Genomic DNA, 25,596 nt, shown 5'->3' on the forward strand with positions numbered 1-25,596 from the left:
AAATTCAAAACAATGTTCTTTATAATGAAAAGTCACTTAAACCAAGCCCTCTTTTGGTATAGCAAAGAGCACTGGTCTTCAAACAAACTGGTAATTTGTACAAGTTCCTTATCAGTTCTGTGATACTTAGCTTGTAGCTGTGAGGCAATTCACAGTCCTTCTTTCACAAAGTGAAACACACTTTGCTCTGGTTTAGTTTCAAAGCGGGGAAAAATCAGCACACAAAAAGTCAAAGTCAGTAAAGCAGTCACGAAACACAACGATCAGATAATCCTCCACAATGGCCAAACCCACAGGCTGCTATTTATAGCAGCCTCACTAATTACCACGGCCCCACCCAACCACAGGTGGCCTCATTTTCTTTGATAATAATCTCTCAGTTGTTGCCTATGCATCACTCTCCTCATGCGTGGCTGTATCATTAACTCTTGTTCTGAATCCAAGGAGGAGCTAGATAATTGATCTCCTTCGGAGATGTCTGCCACACTCTCCTCCTCCCTGTCACTCATGTCTTCTTGGTCAGAGGAGCCTTCATCAGCAGATTCCACCGGGGGCAAAACAGGCCTGCAGCATGTGGATGTCTCCCCCACATCCACAGTCCTTGGGGCAGGAGCAGGGCCAGAGCTAACCACAACACGATAAGTTCTTTGCTGCCACTACTGGTCATCCAAATTATATCAAACCTAAGAAAAGGGCTGTTCTAGTTACAGAACAAAGGTGGGAAAATAATTATGCAGATTTGTAGCGGTCTTCTCTTGGAGTAAGCTGTTTATAATTCACTTCAGGTTTTTTCAGTTTAATTCACTTTTTTGTTGTTCACCTTAAATAATAAAAACACCAAAATTTGGAGAATACCAATTTTGCAGTTTAATTTTCAGGTAGGAAACCAAAGAACACAGGCCTGGGATTATGTAGTTCTCGGAGCATTCATGCTGAATTAGCAATGAGGCAAGCCAAAAGTACATCGGGTAACTTTCCAAGCCATGGGACCTCATAGATCATCCTTGCTGAATAATGTAAGTTTATTTAATCCATGTTAATGATTTCAGCAGCTGTCCTCTGACAACTCAGAGTGGTACTGTCATTTGCTACTTTTTAACTTACCTTATCTGCTTTATGTCTCTATGCCTCCAAATAATTCAACATAGCAATGATAATTTTTCCATTTATACTTATAACAATCTTATGGAAATATTACACTGAAGAGATCATGACTGACTTCACATTACCCAGAAAGCTTTCTGAGAAAGCACGACATTGAAACTCAATACAGTGTTCCCTCGATTTTCGCGGGGGATGCGTTCCGAGACCGCCCGCGAAAGTCGAATATCTGTGAAGTAGAGATGCGGAAGTAAATACACTATTTTTGGCTATGAACAGTGTCACAAGCCTTCCCTTTACACTTTAAACCCCTAAATTGCAATTTCCCATTCCCTTAGAAAGTTTAATTTAGATTATTACTCACCATGTTTATTTATTAAAGTTTATTTAAAAAATATTTATTAAAGGCAGACAAAAGTTTGGCGATGACACATGACGTCATCGGGCAGGAAAAACCATGGTATAGGGAAAAAACCCGCGAAGTATTTTTTAATTAATATTTTTGAAAAACCGTGGTATAGACTTTGCGTGAAGTTCGAACCCGTGAAAATCGAGGGAACACTGTACATATATCTTGTTTTGGTCTAATATTTACCTACTACATGTAGTCCTTGGGTTACATTTGGAGCAGAATTTTGTTTTGTATTTGCTTTTGTTTCTGGAAGGAGATATCGTCACTCACAGATGATCCCAATATGGATTCTCCTGATGGAAAGAGAAGTTGTTAAAACAAAAAAAAAATGACAAGAAAAAAAGATGATAGTAGATTTTTTTCATGGAAATTATAGATACCTTGATCCTCAGAGCAGCAGATAGTCTTCATTTAATGACCAATCATTTGTTCAAAGTTATGACAGACTCAAAATTGTTACCTATAATCAACCTCAAAGTTATGACTGTTACACACACATCCCTGTGATCACCTGATTCCATTTTGAGCACCTGGCAATCAGTTTGTATTTACAATAGGTTGCAGTACCCCATGGTCATATGTCCCTGATTTGTGACCTTTTTTGCCACTTTCTGGCAATTTTTCCCCATTTCTAACAAAATACCCCCATTTGGGAGAATGGATTTGCTTAACAACCACATGATTCACTTTACAAACATTACAAAAATGGTAGCAAAACTTAGTCAGCTCATGTGCTGGCCCATGTAACAATGATTTACAAACCAAATTCTTGGGCCAGTTGTTGTTGTTAAGTGAGGATTGCCTCTAATTATTTCTTACTTGGAGGAACAGATTCCCTGGCAAATTTAATTCTAACATATTTTCTTTTTCCCCTGTCCAGTTACTTTCTTTCCTGCGTATTTCCTGTCAGCAAGGATCTCCCATTTTTCTTTCTCTCCCCTTCTGCTCATCTCACCTTCACCTAATTTTCTTCTTTCCTAGGAGGAACAGAAAGCTTTGTGTGTTTTTGCAGGAATAGTTGGTGTGTGAGAGAAAAAAAGGTTAATTCAGTGATTTTCAACCTTTTTTGAGCCACGGCACATTTTTTTACATTTACGAAACCCTGGGGCACATTGAGCGGGGGGGGGTTCTAAAAAAGTTTGGACAAAAAAATTCTCTCTCTCTCTCTTCCTACCCTTCACTCTATTTCTTTCTCCCTCCCTCTTTCTCTCCCTTCCTTCCTCTTTCTCTCTCTCTGTCCATCCCTCTTTCTTTCTCTTCCTTCCTTCCTCTCTTTTTTGCTCTCACTCTCCCTCCCTCCCTACCTCCCTCTATGTCTTTCTCTCTCTCTCCTTCCCTTCCTCTCTTTCTCTCTCTCTCTTGCTTGCTTTCTCTCTCTTGCTCTCTCTCTCTTTCTTTTTCTTGTTTTCTCTCTCTCTTGCTTTCTTTCTCTCTCTCTCTTGCTTTCTTTCTCTCTGAGCTTCGCGGCACACCTGACCATGTCTCGCGGCACACTAGTGTGCCACGGCACACTGGTTGAAAAACACTGGGTTAATTTATAGAGCGGGAGCAGAAACCTGAATCCTTTTTCTAAACGTTTAATTCTAATCAGTAATTCATTCAACAATTTTTTTCTCTGCTTTTTTAAAATGAAAAGTGGATTGTGAAAAGTATACATACAGACATATGTAAAGAGAACATTTATTGGGGAGGAAACTAATTTCAAATGGAATTGGCACCCCTTAAGGTGGTGGAAAACTGACAATTGTCCCAAGTGTGCTTTGGCAAGAAGCAACTGGACTTCCTTCATTTTTCCTTGAGGACGTTTCACTTCTCCTCCAAGAATAATAATAATATTTAATAATTTATTAGATTTGTATGGCGCCCCTCTCCGAGGACTCAGAGCGGCTCACAACAACAATACACCATGTACAAATCTAATGTTAAAAAAACAATTTAAACCCTTATTATAAAAAGAAAAACAATCACACAAACTAACCGACCATACATAAACCATAATAGCTAGGTTTCCCCATACCTGGTGACAAAGGTGGGTCTTCGGGAGCTTTCGAAAGGCAAGGACGGTGCGGGCAGTCCTAATCCCTGGGGGGAGTTGATTCCAGAGGGCCGGGGCCATCACAGAGAAGGCTCTTCCCTTGGGTCCCGCCAGACGGCATTGTTTAGTCAACGGGATCTGGAGAAGGCCAACTCTGTGGGACCTAATCAGTCGCTGGGATTTGTGCGGCAGAAGACGGTCCCGAAGAAGCTTGGATGAGAAGTGAAACATCTTCAATGAAAAACCGAGGAAGTCCAGTTGTCTCTTGAAAAAAGCACCTTTGGAACAACCATGATTTGGATGATTGAGAATCTCCAGTGACGTGGAACTGACCATTGCACAGAATTTTGGTTTCTTTATACTGTATTTTTCAGAGTATAAAAATTTCCAGAGTATAAGACGCACATTAGTTTTGGGGGAGGAAAACAAGAAGGAAAAAAATCTGCCTCCGCCTACCAGCTTCCATCGGTATTCATCTGGCTAGTACCCTTGCAGCAAAAAGCCAACAGCCTGGTCATTATCAGCACATTATCACAGCCTGATTCAGCATTAGCACCTGATTGGCGGTTGGATTTCACCAGTCAGCTGTTCCAGGCTGTGGAGATCGCTACAGCCCATTGCTGCCTTCCCATGTTGTATTTCTGGCCTCCACGGATCATGTTTTTCACTTCCCTGTGTTACATTTTCAGCCTCCGCACACCATTCCAGGCTGCTAGGATCATCGCAGCATATCACCGCCTCTGTGCATCAGGTTTTCAGCCTCCACACGCCTTGTTTTTGGCCTCCATGTGTTGCATTTTGGGCCAGTTCCAGGCAGTGGGGAGCGGCGGTGGCAGTCTCAACTGCCTGGAACCAGCTGAAAACACAGTGCGCGGAGGCCAAAAATGGAGTATGAAGAGACTAAAACGCAATGCGTGGAGGCTGAAAATGCTATGTATGGAGGACTGGAATGGGTCTAAAACAAGGTGTGTGTAGGCCGAAAACATGACACACAGGGGCCCAAAACACAATGCATAGTGGCAGCAATTGGTGACAATACGATGTGATGATCCCCGCAGCCTGGAATGGGTCTAAAATGGAGCAGGCAGAGGCTGAAAACACGACACGCAGAGGCTGAAAACTGCCAAAGGGTGGGGGCTGGCGGTCGATGGGGCTTCAGCAACATTCGCTGTTTAAGATGCACAGACATTTCCACCCACTTTTTTTGGGTGGAGGGAGGAGTGTCTTATACTCCAAAAAACACGGTACTATAATCATTCATCATTGGCTAGGCCCAGTGACCTCACCTAACTGCTCAAATCTCAGTCTCCGGAGAGGGGCGGCATACAAATCTAATTAATAATAATAATAATAATAATAATAATAATAATAATAATAATAATAATAATTTCCCATCCACTGCCAGTGGTTGGTTTACTTTTAGAGAAAGCTGCTTTCTTTAGTTTAAGAACTGCACCATCAACATTCTTTTGATGTAAAAACTGTTCTTAATTCATCTTTTCATATACAGTGGAACCCCGACATAAGAGCTGCTCTACTTAAGAGCAACTCGAGATAAGAGCTGGGAGGGGAGAGATATTTTTGTTCTACTTACAAGCCCAAATTCGAGATACAAGCGCCAAGGAGCTGTCTCCTGAAGCCAAACACTAACTTCCGCGTTCGGCTTCAGGAGACAGCTGCGAAGCGGCGCGCATGTTTTAAAAGGTTGCAGCCGGCCTGGGGGGCTCGGGGGGGTGCTTGCAGCTTTCTTTCTTGCTCTTTTTCTTTCTCTCTTTTACCTTCCCTTCCTCTATTTCTTCTTTTCTTTCTCCTTCCCACCTTCTTCCCTCCCTCCCTCCCTTCACTCATTCCTCTCTTACTCTCCCCTTTCATAAGTTTCCTTGCTTCCTTCCTCTGTTCCTGTCCCTTCCCTCTTTCCTTCCTTCCTTCCCACCCTCCGTCCATTCATTCACCCATTCCTCTCTTGATCGCTTAAAGCCGGTCCCTGGTGCAAAAAGGGTTGGGGACCTCTGTCCTACAGGATTGGGTGGCAGAGAAGTTGAACATATGTAAATTTAAAAGTTTAAGAAAGTTTACAAGTTAAGTGAAAGAAACTTCATTATTCATTTATATGTACATGTACATTTCTTCATTAAAAACATGTCTTTCTGCATAATTTAGACTAACTTTGTGAGTTTTTTGAGGGCTGGAACCAATTAAAATTATTTACATTAATTCCTATGGGGAAAAGTCGTTCGAGATAAGAGCTGCTCGACTTAAGAGCCCAGGTCCGGAACGAATTAAACTCGTATCTCGAGGTACCACTGTAACTTCCTTTCAAGTCTGAAAAAAATGTTTATATTATTGTAGGAACAAATGATCCATAGTCCTGACATCAATATAAAAATGTATTTTTTTCAGCTTTAAATAAGAACTTCATACGCATTTGTTTCTTTTTACATATTTTGTTGACTTGGCCCGAAACAAATGAATTATCAGTTTCTTAGTTTATTATATAAGGTTATTTTAATTTTTTATTCAGAACATAATATACCAAACATAACAGTAGATTTCCTCATTTTTTAAAAATGCAAAACAGCTGACAAACAGCTGCTTCCCAAGAGTTAACTGCAAAAATGGAAGCTTTTACAGTTTGTTCATGAGTTGAACAGCTGGGAGATGAGGGATTCTATCTTTATTCACAGCTTGGTGTAGCCAATATGGACATAAGAAGCAGCTTTCTTTGTCAGCTTAACTGCCCTATATCTGAGTTGGGAAAATATATGGATTTCCTCATAATTTTATTGAGAGTAGCCTTGATCAGCCTTACTCTGGGACAGTAACATATTAAGTTGCTGACTTCTCAGAATATAACATAAAGTCTTGTCAGTATTTTAAAAACATTTATTAGGAGATAATAAACTGTTATAGGATAGAATCCCCATCAATCAGATTCAATTTTTAAAAAATATTCTGTCTAATCTTACTATTTGCTGTCTGTCTCTATACTTCAAGGTAATATTCGGAGAAGCTGATGAAATCTATTCTACCAAAGCTTATGTCACAACAAATTTTGTCTTTACAGTGCTACAGTACATTTTCATTTTGCTGCAGCGAAAGGACCGTGAACTGTTCTGGAGATTACTGGAGACAATTTTGAGTGCCCGACTAAGGAATGCTGGTATACATAAAAATGTAACACCTGATACTTGTGTGCATTTGAATTTCCATACAACTATATTCTAAATAAGTTTTATTTATTAATGGAAAGAAAAAAAGACCACTACAAAAACTACGGTTTTCCAAATGTAATACGCTATTACTAATAGAAATATTCTCTATTTCATTATATTACCAGAGTGCTTTTTTTCTCATGTCACCATATGCCGGGATTCCCTGTATTATGTAGGTTTGGGCAGAAATCCACTCTGTTATGTGTTTAGCAGGAAAACAAGAGATCCAAAATTATGAAGGCTGACTGTATGATTTTTAAATATATATATTTTTGGCTTTTGAGAAATAGTCATTGTAAAGAAAAAATATATAATACTCCCATCTATTCCTATAATATGTGCAATTGAGAAGAGTTGGAAAATATCCATGTACCATATGTTGAAATCTCATCTGTGGATTAAATCAAAGCATGATTTCTCAACAGAAGGCTTGTATGAAATGATTACTATAAAACAGTATCATCTCCACACATAATGCTTCGAATGAATCATGTTTAGCATTTCACAAAAAGCAAAATACGTTAATTTGTTTTAGAGAACATGAAGAAAAAGCTCTCATGTCTACCGCAGGATGGAGCCTGTCAGAAAAGCAGAGCAAAATAACCTGTCAAAGGGTACATAGCCATATTGGAAATGATTCTGTGGGTGGGTTTACACGACATTTAACCCTAACTCAGTTTGACAAAAAGTTGGGAATTCTCACAAATCACACAACAGGCTGAATTCAAAAATGCCCATGTTTCGTTTTATCCTAGTTTAACATGTTCCAGTTACATCTGAGTAAGAAGAAAAGATATGAGACAGAGGAAAGTTTTAATATAAACTGCTTTCCAATGGGATTTTTTTTGGGGTGTGTGTGTGTGTGTTTATTAATTAATTTATCATTTATTTATTAATCAGATTTGTATGCCGCCCCTCTCCGCAGACTCGGGGCGACTCACAGCAATAATAATACAATGTAAACAAATCCAATATTTAAGTTTAAGTTAATTTAAAACCCCAATTTAAAAACCAATCATACATACTAACATACCATGCATACATTTTATAAGCCTAGGGGGAGGGAAAGTCTCAATTCCCCCATGCCTGACGACAGAGGTGGGTTTTAAGGAACTTACGAAAGGCAAGGAGGGTGGGGGCAACTCTGATATCTGGTGAGTTGGTTCCAAAGGGTCGGGGCCACCACAGAGAAGGCTCTTCCCCTGGGTCCCGCCAAACGACATTGTTTAGTTGACGGGACCCGGAGAAGGCCAACTCTGTGGGACCTAACTGGTCGCTGGGATTCATGCGACAGAAGGTGGTCCCGGAGATATTCTGGTCCAGTGCCATGAACGGCTTTATAGGTCATAACCAACACTTTGAGTTGTGACCGGAAACTGATCGGCAACCAATGCAGACTGCGGAGTGTTGGTGTGACATGGGCGTATTTAGGGAAGCCCATGATTGCTCTCGCAGCTGCATTCTGCACGATCTGAAGTTTCCGAACACTTTTCAAAGGTAGCCCCATGTAGAGAGCATTACAGTAGTCGAGCCTCGAGGTGATGAGGGCATGAGTGACTGTGAGCAGTGACTCCCGGTCCAAATAGGGCCGCAACTGGTGCACCAGGCGAACCTGGGCAAGGAGAGGTTACAGCTGTGACCATCATTACAATTGATCTTAGGCAAAAGAATTGATGGAACAATTCTTTATATCCCTATACCATGGACCCTGATATAAGGAAACATTTGGCAACCAGTAGGCAGAGAAAGAACTAACTAATTTGCCCTTCTTTTCGTAGTTCATTGCTCTGTCAATTCTTGTAAGTTATATATTTTAAATGGTGGTGGTGGGGAGTTGTGAACCATTCACCTAGGCCCTAAGTTTCAAATAAAGTACATTGTGCTGGTTATTTATTTACTAGTCTTCAAGGGTGGTGTGAGTAAAGCTCATCAATGCTGACATCTGCCTGCAGGCCCTCAGGGCAAGCAGATTTTTCCTGTGAGCTTCCAGTTTAATATGCCACATGACTGGGATTGTATGCCAGATCTTGGGATCTTCTGGGAAATTAAAATGATTGCTCTCAGGAACCCCTGGGTGGTTGATACTGTGTCTCCCCCCCCCCCCGCCGCCGCCACCACCCTGCCTGGGGTCAGGAAGTTCATTTTGTCCCAATCACCCTCAGAACTAGGCATGTTTAAAAGCATTTATGTAGTCACACGTTTATACTTATACTGTAGTTTATTTAATGCCTTGAAATTAAACTTAAATAAAACAGCCATGAACTTACCATATTACAACCACGTTCTTCTTAAAATAGTTACAATAAAATACAACACTTTCTGTTGAAAATGAAAAGGAAATGAACTATTGCTGACTCATTTTTAAAGTCTGGCAGCTTGTTCCACTGCACTTTTATTTTCAGTATTAATTGCAGGTGGAAAATGAAAGAACGAAACCACAATTTTCTCTAATGCATAACATTTAAAAAATATGTTGACCTTTCTATCAACAGCTATTCTTATCTAGAGTATATGCTACATCAGTATACTACTTATTAATAAATAAAGGGAGATGTTGACAACATGTAAGTCCAATTTTCAAAAATCACAGAGTTGGGAAAGGTGGCATTAGCTGGAGGGAGAGAGAGAAGTTTAAGTTTAAGTTTAATCAGATTTGTATGCCGCCCCTCTCCGCAGACTCGGAGCCAACAGTTTTAATACAAACAGATCTTAATGACTCAAAAAGATCTACCACTAATAATTTCTCTCGGTACATGAAAATGTATTTTTCATAATACTATTTATTTATTTATTTATTTATTGGATTTGTATGCCGCCCCTCTCCAGAGACTCAGGGTGGCTAACAGCGACAATAAAACAGTGTACAATAGTAATTTGGTATTGATTAAAAATCAATTAATATAAAAACCAAACATACATACATACATACCATGCATAGAATTGTAAAGGCCTAGGGGGAAAGAGGATCTCAATTCCCCCATGCCTGGCGGCAGAGGTGAGTTTTAAGTTGTTTACGAAAGGCAAGGAGGGTGGGGGCAGTTCTAATCTCTGGGGGGAGTTGGTTCCAGAGGGCTGAGGCTGCCACAGAGAAGGCTCTTCCCCTGGGTCCCATTTTCCATTAAAAAATACCCAAGGCAAAATGTATACAGGATACAATACTATTTATTGGACTTATATGCCGCCCTTCTCCCAGGACTCAGAGCAGCTCACAACATATAAAAATACAAAAACCAGTTCAGAAGTCCAATATTTAAAACAATCTAAAAACCCCAAATTTAAAATCATACAGCCCTACTCACTCACACCAGTCACACTAAAGGCGGGGGCTAGATGTTAAAGTTCAATGGCCCCAAGCCTGCTGGCAAAGGTAAGTTTTCAAAGCCTTCCGGAAGGCCAGGAGAGTGAGGATGGTACAAATCTCTGGAGAGAGTTGGTTCCAAAGGGCCGGAGCCACCACAAAGAAGGCTCTTCCCCTAGGCCCCTCCTAGACGACATTGCCTAGCTGACGGGACCTGGAGAAGGCAGGCTCTGTGGGACCTGACCAGTTGCTGGGATACATGAGGCAGAAGACGGTCCCATAGGTAATCTGGTCCTAAGTCATGTACAAAATTTTAATCATCAATAATTTGCCTACAGCAAACACTTGAGAAAAAGAAAAGGACCGCAATATTTCAACTGTATTCTCTCATTAAGACATTCCATGGATGGGATACAAGGACACTGTCTGTTAGAATGGGAATTAAATGAGCATTGGGCTTCAGATTCTATTGTTCCCAAGACATGTATCCAGACTGGGGAGGGAGGGTTGCTTCCATATTCAAAGCCAACATTTTATCTTTGTTTTCTTCATCACAAATGAAGATACACAAACACACTGCTTCTAAAATATCTAAGTTTTCCCTTGACTGCCAAGAACATTTTACAAGGGAGGGACCATCACGAAACGTTTCTCATTGGCTGCCACTTGCCCTTATTTCACATGGCTTTCTGCACAAATCTTAAAATTCTAGAGAAAGTTCTAATCTTTTGCTGAAAATGTGTTTCTTTCATCCGTAGAGACAGTTTGAAAAGATATGGGGTGACCGGCACCTTACAGAAATAACCATCTTAGCTGTCTTCGTGAGCTGGCTGCAGGCTGCCATTTTCTCTTTAATCACTTATCCTTTGGAAGCTCTAGCTTGCTTTTAAGCTTTGTGTAATCCCTTGTGATAATTTTCTTTTACAATCAGAGGCATTTTCCTTATCTTACAAGAGATCTCCTCTACAAATCTCTTCATTGAAGAGAATTAGCTGCCTCCTCTCTTACTTTGGATGATTTACAAATACATTTTTGCTCTCTTGAATGCTCTTAACATCTTGCTATTATGAGACTTCCAAATGTATTATCGAGTACAGTGATGGTAAACCTTTTTTTTCCTCGGCTGCCGAAAGAGCATGCGTGCACACTATTGTGCATTCACAAGTGCCCACACCCATAATTAAATGCCTTAGGAGGGCAAAAACAGCTTCCCCCACCCCCTGGAGGCCTCTGGAAGCTGGAAAAAGCCTTTTCCCAAATTCTGGTGGGCCCAGTAGGCTTGTGTTTTGCCCTCCCTAAGCTCCAAAGGCTTCCCTAGAGCCAGGAGAGGGTAAAAGCGCCCTCCCCATCCCCCCAGAGGCTCTCTGGAAGCCAAAAACGCCCTCCCAGAGCCTTTGTGGAAGCCAAAAATCAGCTGGCTGACACACATGTGTACGTTGGAGCTGAGCTAAGGCAACAGCTCATGTGCCAGCAGTTATGGCTCCACGTGCCACCTGTGGCACCCGTGCCATAGGTTTGCCATCACTGATCTAATATATCAGTGAGAGCTGCCCATGGTCAGAAATAGTGTAGGTTGACCTCAACTTACAATGATTCATGTAAAAACTGACTTATGGCGATACTCGCATTTATGACAACACCCCTTTTGGTGACATGGTCAAAATTCAGGCCCTTGGCAACATTACAGCATCCAAAGCCATGCCATCGCCACTTGCAATTTTGTCAACTAGCTTCTGTTGTGGTTAGCTCTGGCCCAGCTCCTGCCCCAAGGAATGTGCAGGTGGATGTGGGGGAAACATCCACATGCCGCAGGCCTGTTTTGCTCCCGATGGAATCTGCCGACGAAGCCTCCTCTGACCAAGGAAGCGTGAGTGACAGGGAAGAGGGTAGTTTGGCATACAGCCCAGGAGAAGATCAATCATCTGTATCATCCCTGGATTCTGAACAAGAATTAATGACACATCCACACGTGCGTAGAGTGATGCATAGGAGACAACAACTGAAGGATTATTACAAGAGAAAATGAGGCCACCTGTGGTTGGGTGGGGCTGCTGTAATTAGTGCTACAAATAAAAGTGCAGCCTGGTGTTTTAGCCTCATGGCAGTTTATCTGATTCATTGTTTCATCAAGATTGTGGTTTTTGTGCTGTTCAAGATTGTGTGTGGACTCTCTGGACTTTAGAATTGGACTCAATTTCCCAGTTATAGGGTGAGCAACTGGATTGCATTTAACCTGTGCCTTGTGTGTACCAGAAAATCCCTTTGACATTTAAAAAGGGAGCTGTTTCTGTTTTTTTGTTTATAAAAACTTTTGGGTTTTCCTTTTATCGTGTGGTGTGTGTCTTCCTAGACTATTACCCTGTAATTACAGGCAGTTGAAACACGCCGGCAGAACAGCTTCCAACAAGCAAAGTCAGTACAGAAGTCAGATTTGCTTAATGACCACATAATTCACAGTCAGGCACAACACAGGTTATGTCGACAGTAAACACAGAGTCAATCAAAATGGACTCAAATTCTTTCACAAAGTGACAAAATGAGTGGACCAGAGGAATGCTGTTGATATAATTTACTTGGACTTCAGTAGGCATAAAGTAGACCATAACCTACCACTAGATAAAATAGAAAAATCACCAGATGGATTCGTAACTGGCTGACCAACTGCACTCAATGTGTAGTCCTCAATCAAACTGCATCTACATGGAGTACCCCAAGGCTCTGTTTAAGGCCCAGTACTCTTCAACATTTTAATTAATTATTTGGACGAGGCGATAGATGGAGAACTCATCAAATTTGCATATGACACCAAGCTGGCAGAAGATAGGCTTAAAATACAGAAGGATCTTGACCAACTTGAACATTGGAGACTATCTAACAAAATTAAATTCAATGATGAAAAAAGTAAGATTCTACATTTAAGCAAAAAAACCCAAAATGCACAGTATATGTGGTACCTTGCTCAATAGTAGTAACTGTGAGAGGGAACTTGGAGTCCTAATGGACAACCATTTAAATATGAGCCAGCACTGTGCAACAGCTGCCAAAAAAGCCAACACAGTTGTAGGCTGCATAAACAGAGGGATAGAATTAAGATCATGTGAAGTGTTAATACCACTTTTTAATGTCTTGGTAAGGCCACCCTTGGAATACTACAGCCAATTTTGGTTACCACGATGTAAAAGATGCTGAGACTCTAGAAAGAGTGCAGAGAAGAGCAATAAAGATGATTAGGAATCTGGAGGCTAAAACATGAAAACCGGTTGCAGGAACTGGTTACGTCTAGTTTATTGAAAAGAAGGAATGGGGAGCCATGATAGCAGTGTTACAATATCTCAGGGGCTGCCACAAAGAAGAAGGAATCAAACTACAGTGATCCCTCGATTTTCGCGATCTCGTGCTTCGCGAAACGCTATATCGCGATTTTTCCCACCCGATGACATCACTCTCTTCCTTCCTTTCTCATCTTTCTTTCTCTCTCTCTTTCTCTATCTTGCTTCTTCCTCTCTCACACTCTCTTCCTCCCTCTCTCATCTCTCTTTCCTTCTCTCTCTCTATCTCTCCCCCTCTTGCTGGCGGGCGGCGGGCGGGCGGGCGGGCGAGCGGGGGCATCAGCGAGGAAGACCCAGGGAAGGTTCCTTCGGCCGCCCAGCAGCTGATCTGCTCGGCAGTGCAGCGAGGAGCCGAATCGGGGTTTCCCCTTTGCGTGGGCGGCGGGGAAACCCCGATCTTCGTCTGCTTGCTGCTGCTGCGCTGCCGAGCAGATCAGCTGCTGGGCGGCCGCAGCAGCAGCGAGCAGACGAAGATCGGGGTTTCCCCGCCGCCCACGCAAAGGGGAAACCCCGATTCGGCTCCTCGCTGCGCTGCCGAGCAGATCAGCTGCTGGACGGCCGAAGGAACCTTCCCTGGGTCTTCCCCGCCGCCCACGCAAACTCCACCATCTGCGCATGCGCGGCCATGAAAAAAAGGGTGCGCATGCGCAGATGGTGTTTTTACTTCCACAACCCTACATCGCGAAAAATCGATTATCGCGAGGGGTCTTGGAACGGAACCCTCGCGATAATCGAGGGATCACTGTATTTTCCAAAGCACCTGAGGATAGGACAAGAAGTAATGGTGTAAAATAATCAGGGAGAGAAGCAACTTAAAATTAAGGAGACAGAACAATTAATCAGTGGAACAGCTTGCCACCAGTAGTTGTGAACGCTCCAACATTGGAGGTTTTTAAGAAGATACTGGTTAACCATTTGTCTGAAGTGGTGTAGGGTTTCCTGCCTAAGCAGGGAATAGGACTAGAAGACGTCCAAGGTCCCTTCCAACTCTGTTATTCTATTCCATTCTACTTAACTGCAGTGATTCAGTTAACAACATTGGTTTAAAAAAGATCATAAAACCAGGAACAATTCACTAACTCACCTTACTGGTCCCAATTTTGGTGGTAAAACTATCCTGTACTGAGACTATACAAAGGGCTCTTTCTGTTTTGATTGACAGCTAAAAAAGAAATACTGTATACTGTAAAATACCACCCTGTCCTTTTGTTGTGTGTAACATTTATTTTAAAAGTGCTGCCCTGTGCTCAAAATAAAAAAGCAAAATGCAACCTCCTATCAAAATATCAAAATTTTGAGACTATTCACTTGTTAAAGATACATCACAAATATATGCATATTGATTTTTAACAGCACACACTACAAATTTAAATGCTTAAACACCTACCGGTAGAAGGAAAAATAGGACATTATCCTACTTACCAGGATGCATAGAGCCACCACTGTCATCTGTCCTAACAACTATGGGATACCAGAAAAACAAAACCTGGCCTCATGTTGCAAAATGCGCCCTTTTAAATTTGCATTACATTATTACATATACACACATATACAGTGCAGAGTTTGCATCACAATACACATTTTATCATTTGCCCCTACTTCCCCTGCCACCTATGATACCATCCACAATCCTCTAAAGCTATGAATGTAGTCAATTCTTTACCAAAGCTGATTCCTAATATTTTCTTGAAGATATAATTTATAAAGTCCTATTAAATTACAGGTAAGTATATTCTGAAAAAGAATATACTAATTGAATATATTAACAGTTCAATGAAAAAAGCAAAAGCAAGCCCACCTGAGGAAGATATTTGCATGCTTACAACAAGCTGCACTTTTGGTATTTCTCATTAGTCCTTGTGATTAAACATGCTTCAAATTTCAGACATTTATCTTAATACCATGCAATTACAATACACGTAGTACACAATATGAATAAATGCATAAAACCTCAAATCCTAATTCTTGTGGGGGGGGTTTCATTAAGAAGGAAAAGGGGGGACATGATCGAAACATTTAAATATATTAAAGGGTTAAATAAGGTCCAGGAGGGAAGTGTTTTTAATAGGAAAGTGAACACAAGAACAAGGGGACACAATCTGAAGTTAGTTGGGGGAAAGATCAAAAGCAACATGAGAAAATATTATTTTACTGAAAGAGTAGTAGATCCTTGGAACAAACTTCCAGTAGATGTGGTAGATAAATCCACAGTAACTGAATTTAAACATGGCTGGGATAAACATATATCCATCCTAAGATAAAATACAGAAAATAGTATAAGGGCAGACTAGATGGACCATGAGGTCTTTTTCTGCCGTCAGACTTCTATGTTTCTATGTTTCTATTAATTTACTCACATAGAAATATTTTGCAAGAGGTACTTGCACCTTAATTAACACTCCATGAAGATTGTTTAACATTGTTCTTTTTTGAAATCCAATATTGAAAATAAGATGAGGATAGCATCTAAACAGTAAAAATGCAGCTTTATTCAGGGCTGAATGCAAAAGGCAATCTAAGCATTTGATCTGGCTTTCTCTAGCCTGTCTATCTTTTATTTAAAACAACTTGCTGAGTGGCCCAATTTTTACATTTCCCAAACTGTGTTTTTATGTACGCTTTGCCAATTTGTGCAAAAACAAGGGGAACATATCAGCACCTATCAATTGCGTTGTTAAGTTCCCGCTTCTTTCAGATTTCTTCCCACCAATTTATCTGAAAAACAAGTATTTGCAAACACGGGTAGCCTCATTTCTTATGTCCTTTCATTTTTCATGAAGTGTTTTCAAAAGACTTCAATCAACCTTAATGGTGCATTTTTAGTTAAGGAAACAGAATGGAAGAGAAGTCAATTTAAGCTCCCTGATGAACAAGTGTCTACTGAATGTGGAGGGGGAAGAACCGTAAATGGGTTTAGCAAACACAGCCAAGATAAGCAATATGCCGTGAGCAGAGCACTCAAAGAGCCAGGCATACAATAGAAGCTGCAAAATACTGCAGAGCCTTTTTAAACTACAGACAATTGGAACAATAGGCTGAGCCTAGACATCTGTGTTAAACTGCGAGGAGGAAGGTGAAAAGGAAGCTGCGGTTCTCTAAAAGGGGGCTTAAAAACAGAATGGAGGGGCTTAAAGCAGAATCAAATAAATGTGGGGTAGTTGACTGGGCTAGAAATCAAAATTGGCATATTTTGTAGTTTAATTCACTTTGTAAGGAATTGTCTCCTTTTAAAAAAAGAGATAAAGGCACCATTTCAAGTGCTTGCTTTATCCTTTCTCTGGAATAAATAACCCTATTTTTATAGCCACCATTTCCTCCTGCGGTGCTTCCTAGAATTATTAGGCAATGTTGCTTTTGCAAAAATGAAATTGTTTAGCTACATAAGCATGCTGGGTGGTGACATGGCGCAAAGGATAATGACATAAGCAGGAAAAGGCTAAAGGCAAAGGACATGATCCAGACTCCAGGAAGAATGTCTCCTGCACTTCTATTTCACTGAAACTTGCTCAGTGTTCAGTTGAGGAAACCTCTTTGCAACCACCCACGTTTGGCTATTGGGAGCAAAAGACTTCAAAATACTAAAGGGGAAGTGGCAAAGATGGGTTCCTATGGGTACGGTCAGGTAATAATAATAATAATAATAATAATAATAATAATAATAATAATAATAATAATAATAGTAATAGTAATAGTAATAGTAATAATAATAATAATTTATTGGATTTGTATGCCGCCCCTCTCCGTAGACTCGGGGCGGCTAACAATAATAAAAACAGCATGTGACAATCCAATAATAAAACAACTAAAAACCCTTATAATAAAACCAAACATACAAACAAACATACCATGCATAACTTGTAATGGTCTAGGGGGAAGGAATATCTCAACTCCCCTATGCCTGGCGGTATAAATGAGTCTAGAGTAGTTTACGAAAGACAGGGAGGATGGGGGCAATTCTAATCTCCAGGGGGAGTTGGTTCCAGAGGGCCGGGGACTCCACAGAGAAGGCTCTTCCCCTGGGGCCTGCCAGACGACATTGTACCCAGAACCGGTAAAAAAAAAAGAAGGTAAGTTTATTTATTTATTTATTGCATTTATATGCTGCTCACTCCAAACGGACTCTGAGCCGCTAACAAGTATAAATACAATGTAAGTAAAAAAACAATTAAAACATCACTAAAATCACATGAATTATAAAACCATACTTGCAACAATCAGTTTAGTTACACAGTACCGGTAGAAAAAAATTGGTTTTTTTTTTTCTTTTTTTCCCTTATGGGCTCTGGGTATGTTTTTCCTATTGCAATAAATGAGGTTGAATGTGTATAATTTTAGAAGAGCTTTGTGTGCATGTGTGTGTGTACATACACATAGAGTTTATAGAGTAGATAATGTATATTTTTATGTGCCTGGGTGTAATGTGTATATACACATATGGAATATATACCTAGAATTAAATGGCATATTTTGGATGTTCAGTAATAGTAAATAGATAGGGAAATTGTATCTCTTTGAGTCGAGGAGAGGCCAGGCATCCTAACCCTAACCCAAACCCTTGACGTGAGTGACTTCAGGTTGGCCACCTTTAAGCCAGTCACATGACCTTTAGGCCACACACATCCCCGATCTCATGATTGTCAAGCCACTCCCACCTGGTCATATGGCCAGCAAGCCACACCCACAAAATAACCCTTGCCCACAGTGTGGTAGTAAACTTTTTTGCAGTCCTTCACTGGGCAGCGGGAATGTTTCAATAATAATAATAATAATAATAATAATAATTATTATTATTATTATTATTTATTAGATTTGTATGCCGCCCGTCTCCGAAGACTTGGGGCAGCTCACAACAGTAATAAAACAGTATAACAATGGGACAAATCTAATAATAAAAATATATAAAAACCCCAATAATTAAAAACCATACAGCACATACACACCAAACATGAAATATAAAAAGCCTGGGGGAGATATCTTAGTTCCCCCATGCCTTGCGATATAGGTGGGTCTGGAGTAACTTGCGAAAGAGAAGGAGGGTGGGGGCCATTCTAATCTCCGGGGGGAGTTGATTCCAAAGGCCCGGGGCCACCACAGAGAAGGCTCTTCCTCTGGGGCCCGCCAAACGACATTGTTTGGTCGACAGGACCCAGAGAAGGCCAACTCTGTGGGACCTTTATGGCCGCTGTTTCAACCATTAGGTAAAATGAGACTGTCACCTCATGAAGCAAATTTTGAGATGTGTCTGAGAGGGAATGATCCATTTGGCACTTCCCTATGGGGACATCATTTTATTTACCAAAGACAACAGATGTGGGCTGCTAGGTTCCAAACTATTTGATGGGACCTCTTGCTGATATAGTTTTCCATTCTGTAGAATTTACTTTTCAAAAACACTAAATATGTCCCTGGCTTTTCAAAAATCGACATAGATGCAATGTGGCAACCATGTTTATTGTTGTTTATAGAGAGCCAGCCTTACCATTAGATAAACCAAGTCAGCTGTCTTAGCAGGTTTTTATTCTTGTCTTGACTATATGTATTTGCTGCCAAGTAAGGGGAAAGAGCCAATTGTGACATTTACTGCCTCAGCTGCCAAAACAACTTGCTTGGTCTTGGATATTATATACCATGACTTTCCATTAGCTGCTGTGCATCAAGCAACAAAACCCTCAGTTGGCCCTTGATGCCTAAAGCAAAGGCTGAAGACCTGGTTTTAAGAACACCTGAAAAAAGACAGTATTAGTGCAGCATAAATGTAATTATCACTTAGCCTGCAAGGACAACTTAAATACAGAAATGTAGCTTGACTATTGTCAGAAGCAAGGACTGTGAGGCAGTAGCAGGTGCATTCTCCTTCGCCTGCATAAGTATAATACCAATTGATAAACCATGATGGCTTATCACATCTTTTATGTAGTTCCCCATTGCTTTCATTCTTTGGAATGTATTTTTTACACAAATAGGGAGTGTGTATGCAGCTACTCCAATCAGCCCCCAGATTAACTTTTCTTTTGCTGAGTAGAATAGTAGGAATATTTTGACTAACGTGTCTGGAGGACAGTGTTTTGCTTATTCATTTTAACTAGCATTGTAATTATTTTAAATTTCCTATTTTGGTATTATTTTGCTTGTTCTTCCATGCTGTAGGGATATAAAAATTGAAAGCAAATGGAAATACATTGTTTAATTACACAGTTTGTCTCATTTAAAACAAACTTTATTCCATGCTGCTATGCTAGGTTTACTACTTTGCTATGTGCTACTGTACATTGGAGAACATAAAACTTCTTCTCTTGCATTATTGACAGTGGTAGTGATATATTAAGACCCATCTCTGCCATCAGGATAGGGAAATTGAGACATTTCCCCTGGGCCTATACAGTTTATACATGGTATGTTTGTGTGTATGCTTGCTTTTAATAATGGGGGTTTTAGTGGTTTTTTAAAAAAAATATTAGATTTGTTCTTACATTGTCTTTGTTATTATTGTGAGCCACCCCGAGTCTATGGAGAGGGGCGGCATACAAATATAATTAATAATAATAATAATAATAATAATAATAATAATAATAATAATAATAAATTTACTGGACTTGATACTGTCATTTCACAAGACTACCCTACCTGTAACAGCATATATTATACAACAGTGACTCCATTTGTCCTTGACTGGAACCTGAATCGCTGGAGTCAACATCTAATCAATCGCACTAGCATATCTAGATCATCATCATCATCATCATTATCATCAGTGCAATACCTGAATAGTGTATTCATCTCTGTTTTGCCTGTTATTCATTTATTTTTGCAAATTTATTTAGCTGTCCAAACCGTATGTCAGCCAAGCCACTATCTTCTTGTTTACATGATATTGCAATTATTTTTATTCTACCTGACATAAGGAGTTAGCCCTCTCCACTGGCTTAATGCAAAGATAAAGTACATGAGGATCGGTAAGGAGAGCATTAAAGTGCACAAATACAGCCCTCATTATTCTTTTAATGTATATGTCGGCAAGACAAGGAATTAAAAGCGAAAATCAATGTAACTCCAAAAGAACATCTGATTCACGTCTACAGAAAGCATGTTTCCTATCTTTATCCTGTGTGATCCGTAAAGAAGGATTTTCTCTGAAACAATTAATTTGGTGGCCCAAACCATTTTTAAATCTAAGGAGATTTAAAGAAGGGGGACGGAATAAAATAAAACCGCTCATCTTCTTGGTGTCCTTGTAGGCAACCTGATTGCAAGATAATTCCATCACATGCCTGTTGTGCCAACTGCAATGTGGTACTGTATGTAATTGGATTGTAAAGACAAATGGAAGATGCAAGAAATCTCTATAACTTTCTTTACACTGATTTAATGTCCACTTTTTTATTTTTCTTTCATTGCTTCCTTCTCAAAGCCCCAAATACCTTGTGGTAAAAAAGAATATAGGAGGCATGGTAATTACCTAAAAATTTAATTTCTCAGTATTTCAACCTGAAAGTGAAAAACATAGCAAATATGCTATGTCCTGTAGGGAGGGGAAAAGTGGAGCACAAGAAGACTATTAATACAACTTTCCTTTGTGTCTAGCAGCAATGAACAGATGGTATGCAATCATATAAAAATCATATACTGGAAGACTTTCCTTGACAGTCTGGATGTCAAGACTGCTTGTAGACAGTATCAAGATGGAGGAATGGACACAGTCAGGATGATCCAAATAAGAAACTGGGGACTCAGGCCAATGATGAGAACAATTGGAAATCCAGACAAGGATTTGTTTGACATAGGAATCTTTAAAAAAACAAACAAAACCAATTTGCAGTTTTATTTTCACACCATACATATTTTGTGGACAGTGTTATTGACTGGGTCAAATCTTTTTTAAGCAACGCTAACAATAATAGTAATACAAATAATCCTATTCTTCCAACTTCAACAATACTTCAACTTCTCTATAATTCTTTATCATTTTCCCCATTAATCCGCTTAAATATGGATAACATTTCTTTGTGCCATGTATTTGTTATCCCCTACTAAATTACTAATATTTAATTGAAGTATATGGGCTGTTCAGAGAGGGGTAGCAGGTGTAGGAGCATGTTGTGTCCTTATATGGCAGCCCTTTTTAGGGCAAATTTTAGGGCAGCTCACTCAGCTTTCGTCCCCACCTTTGGTCTCACCTGTGGCTCCCAGTAGCTGTAGCATGCGCAGCAGCCACACTCTGGGCAACTGCTCTGACAGGCTGGTTAAACCAGGTTGAGAGAAGTCATTGGGTCATTGACCTTCGGTGAGAATAGGGACTTGTCTATCCTGAGCATGTGAAGACAGATTCCAGCGGATTGAATGGATGAGACCTACTAGATAAAATTGATAAAATTGAACGGGTCCAAAGATGAGCTACAAAAATGGTGGAAGGTCGTAAGCATAAAACGTATCAGGAAAGACTTAATGAACTCAATCTGTATAGTCTGGAGGACAGAAGGTAAAGGGGGGGACATGATTGAAACATTTAAATATGTTAAAGGGTTAAATAAGGTTCAGGAGGGAAGTGTTTTTAATAGGAAAGTGAAAACAAGAACAAGGGGGCACAATCTGAGGCTAGTTGGGGGAAAGATCAGAAGCAAGGTGAGAAAATATTATTTTACTGAAAGAATAGTAGATGCTTGGAACAAACGCCCAGCAGACGTGGTTAGTAAATCCACAGTAACTGAATTTAAACATGCCTGGGATAAACATATATCCATCCTAAAATAAAATACAGGAAATAGTATAAGGGCAGACTAGATGGACCATGAGGTCTTTTTCTGCCATCAATCTTCTATATTTCTATGTTTCTAGATTAGGACAATGGCCATGAAGATGGTCTCTGCAAATGATGTGGTACGCTAAGAGCACGGCAAGACACGAAAGATGCCCTGGTCAACCACTGCACCAGACCATCTCCGTCTTGACTCTTGTCCTGCTATTGGAGCAAGATGGAATCTGGGAAGAGAGAGTGAGGCTGACTATGTGCGCCTCTCCCTCACTTTAATCCAATTCACACGCAAGTCTTGACATCCCCTCCAAGATTTAAAGTCCTCTTCAAAAGTAATATTTATGAACATCACTAATATTTAAGATTTTAAAAACTACTCATTATTTTATCATAACTTCAATATTCCAAATGTGTAGGATTACTACCGTATTTTTCGGGGTATAAGACGCACCTTAGTTTTGGGGGAGGAGAATAGGGAAAAGAATCTGCTTACTAGGTATTCATCTGGCTAGCATCCTTAGTGTGGTCAGCTTCAGCACATTATTTTATCCCCTGGTTAAGGGCTTAAAATGTTAAGCCCTGGTTAAGGGCTTAAAAGTTTTTATTCTGAGAGAGTAACAATGAAAGAGCTTGCAAGCCAGTAAGAGCTGGGAACATCATTAGCACCTGGAAAGAAACAGTCTGAGCAAGTAGAGCAATGAAAAAACCCCTGCAAAGACTTAGGGCTTGGAAAACATTCTTCACAGAGAGTAACAATGAAAGAGCTTGGGTACATTTATAGCACCTGGTTATAGGCTGGAAAGAAATATCTGGAGCAAGTAAAGCAATGAAAAAAACCCTACAAAGACAGGATTTGGAATACGTTCTTGGCAGAGAGTAACAATGAAAGAGCTTGCAAGCCAGTAAAAGCTGGGAACATTGCTAGCACCTGGTTAGGTCTGGAAAGAAACATTTGGAGCAAATAGATAATGAAAAAAAAAGCCAAAGACAGAGTTTGGAAAACATTCTTCACAGAAAGTAACAATGAAAGAGCTTGCAAGTCGGTAAGAGCTGGGAACATCGTTAGCACCTGGTTAGGGCTGGAAAGAAATTTACTCAGAGCAAGTTAGAGTAATGAAAAAAACCCTGCAAAGTCTTAGGGCTTGAAAAACATTTTTCACAGAGAGAAACAATGAAAGAGCCTGCAAGATAAATGCTGGGAAGATCGTTAGCAGCTAGTTAGGGCTGGTGGGGGGAAAGCTACATTCAAGTATAAGACGCACCCAAATTATGAGCCTCTTTTAGGGAGGAAAAAGGTGCGTCGTATACACTGAAAAATACGGTAATAAAGCCAACTATTAAAAATATTTAATCAATCTTGGGAGTACTGTATATCTCAAAATCCCAATTACTAATTCCTTACTAGTTTAAATTCACAATATACTTTAACACACTATTAATGTTGATAATACAATTAGATTATTTAATCCTAAATTTCCATCTACTAAACTTAATTTATTTTCAGTTATAATAAATTGTATTATCTGTTAATCTATACACTATTTTCCCTATTTGTATTTTTCCATTTATTAATATATTTTCTCATTATCCATCATCTCTTAACCTTTTTAAAATTCCATCATTTATTGACTTTTTAGTCAGTCTTTTATCTCTCTCTCTCTTGGAATCTTGTAGCTCTTTTTGATATTATTTGCCCTTACTGAACATTCCCTTCTGGATGCCCTTTGTTTTCTGCTGTATTATTTGAACACCCATCCACAAGACTTCGTTTTAAATATATATATATATTTCTTTTTTAAAAGATATTTCTCTCTCTCTTTCTGTTTATTATAAACTTTTATAGAGTTATCTAATTGATTCCTATTTACTAATCCTTTATCTTCTTTATTTTTAGCTTCTTGCATCTCATTTTGACTTTTCCCTTCCACTACTTCTTCTAATTTCTCATCTATCTTCTGAATATCATGTTGCTCTTTTTCCTCCAATTTTTGATGACTTCTACATTCATTTCTGTGTCTCTAAACCTTGTCTCCTTATGATTCTTTATAGTTTCACACACACTATTTAACATCAAGAATATTTCTTCATATGCCATTATAATCCCCTGTAAATCCATTTTATAACAATTTAATAAAAATTACTTTGTAGTTTTCTATATTTCGGTCTCAATATTTAGAATCTCCTGCTTAATAAGATTTCATCAATCCCATAATTATACCTCCAAACTCCCTAAATTTATAATCTTTAAAATCTTTAGTAATTTACAGCCTTATAGTTTTCCAATTATATATTTTCCCAATTGTCCAAATTTTAATGTCTTATTTAACTTTCCTTCTTTTCTTTTTTCTTCTATCACCTTTCTTTTTTTGTCTCATGTTAAATAATATTAATAGTCCAAATCCAAATTAATCCACTAGATTTCTCCCATCTTTCAAATCTATAATCCAATAGCCATTTTAATAAAACTTGGTTATTTGCAAATTAGTTTCTTTTAGAAATCTTCAGAAGGGGGAAACAATCTCATTAAGTATTCTCAAATTATCCAAGTCTTCTTCTAATAAAATCAAGGTCAGGCTGTCTTCCAGCAGTTGTTACTTCTATTCTGTGTATTAGACATTCCTGTGTATTGAATTCACTTTCACTGAGAATACAATAGCTATACTACTTCCCTTCTTCCAGTAGATGGCTCTCTTATTGCGAAATCCAACCTTAAACAATCTGTCAAAAACAGCTACGGTAATTATCCAATAAATTTAGGAGGTTTTAAAAATACAAATAAGCAAGACTATTTTTCCCAAAAATTACCTTTCCAATTGTTTAAGCTTTTTTTAGGCTTTTAAAGTGTTTTTCAGTATTTTAAATCGTCCCTTGGGCTTCTTATGCCTCTTGATTTTCAGTTCCCCCCCCCCCTCCATGTATTTAATCACCACTTGCTTAGGCTTGGAAGTTCTCTTTTAAAATTCTTGTACTTAAATCAGGTCTTTAAGAGTAAAAGTTGGTAATTATCTCACCGAGTTTCAATGCTCTGTGCACGAACCGCTCCAGCACCAATCCTGTGGTCCTGGTTGTCTCAGCTTTGTGACTACCAAAAATGGCCATCTTCCCTGCTGTCAATCAGGAGAGCTTGCTTCAGACCTAACGAGGAAATTGCAAGTTTCTCATGGTCAGCAAAGCACTTTTCTTTCCTTCATCGTTTCTACAAGGCAGTTATGACCCTGTGGGGTCTCCCGACAGTAATTACCAGCTGGATTTCACAATGCTTGGCGGAGTCAGCTATTTTCCATCTGTTTTTGCTGCAACCTCAACCAGAAGACGATATAGAAATCTTGATAGCCATTGTTAATCTATAATCTAGCACTTAGTATTCAATAAAAGATTGTTCAAGTGGCAGTTCCCCATTCAAAGCAGACAGCACTGGTAGTATTTTATTTTATTTGCCAGGTGACTTCTCTTCCAATTT

At 39.5% G+C, this 25,596-nt stretch overlaps 1 protein-coding gene and 1 long non-coding RNA gene across 10 annotated transcripts in view; one reads left to right on the top strand and one right to left on the bottom strand.

The window, feature by feature from the left end:
* LRRC9 (leucine rich repeat containing 9) overlaps nt 1–7,184 on the top strand; it is a 71,067-nt gene extending 63,883 nt beyond the window's left edge. For all 9 annotated transcript variants that reach the window (XR_011558997.1, XR_011558998.1, XR_011559001.1 and 6 more), the window contains 2 exons: nt 879–1,016; nt 6,613–7,184. Coding sequence is in view for 5 of the 9 variants with exons in the window: in XM_070750385.1 (XP_070606486.1) it covers nt 879–997 (119 nt within the window). In the remaining 4 variants the exon portion in view is untranslated. The remainder of the gene's footprint in view (nt 1–878; nt 1,017–6,612) is intronic.
* Nucleotides 7,185–20,836: 13,652 nt separating this feature from the next.
* On the bottom strand, nt 20,837–25,379 carry LOC139166652 (uncharacterized). Its single transcript, XR_011559007.1, has 2 exons — nt 25,148–25,379; nt 20,837–21,172 (listed from the first exon to the last, which is right to left on the bottom strand). It is a non-coding gene; the product is annotated as an uncharacterized lncRNA (long non-coding RNA).
* Nucleotides 25,380–25,596: the final 217 nt, after the last annotated feature.

This window comes from Erythrolamprus reginae, chromosome 1 (genome assembly GCF_031021105.1).
Source record: "Erythrolamprus reginae isolate rEryReg1 chromosome 1, rEryReg1.hap1, whole genome shotgun sequence".
Taxonomy (NCBI): domain Eukaryota; kingdom Metazoa; phylum Chordata; class Lepidosauria; order Squamata; family Dipsadidae; genus Erythrolamprus; species Erythrolamprus reginae.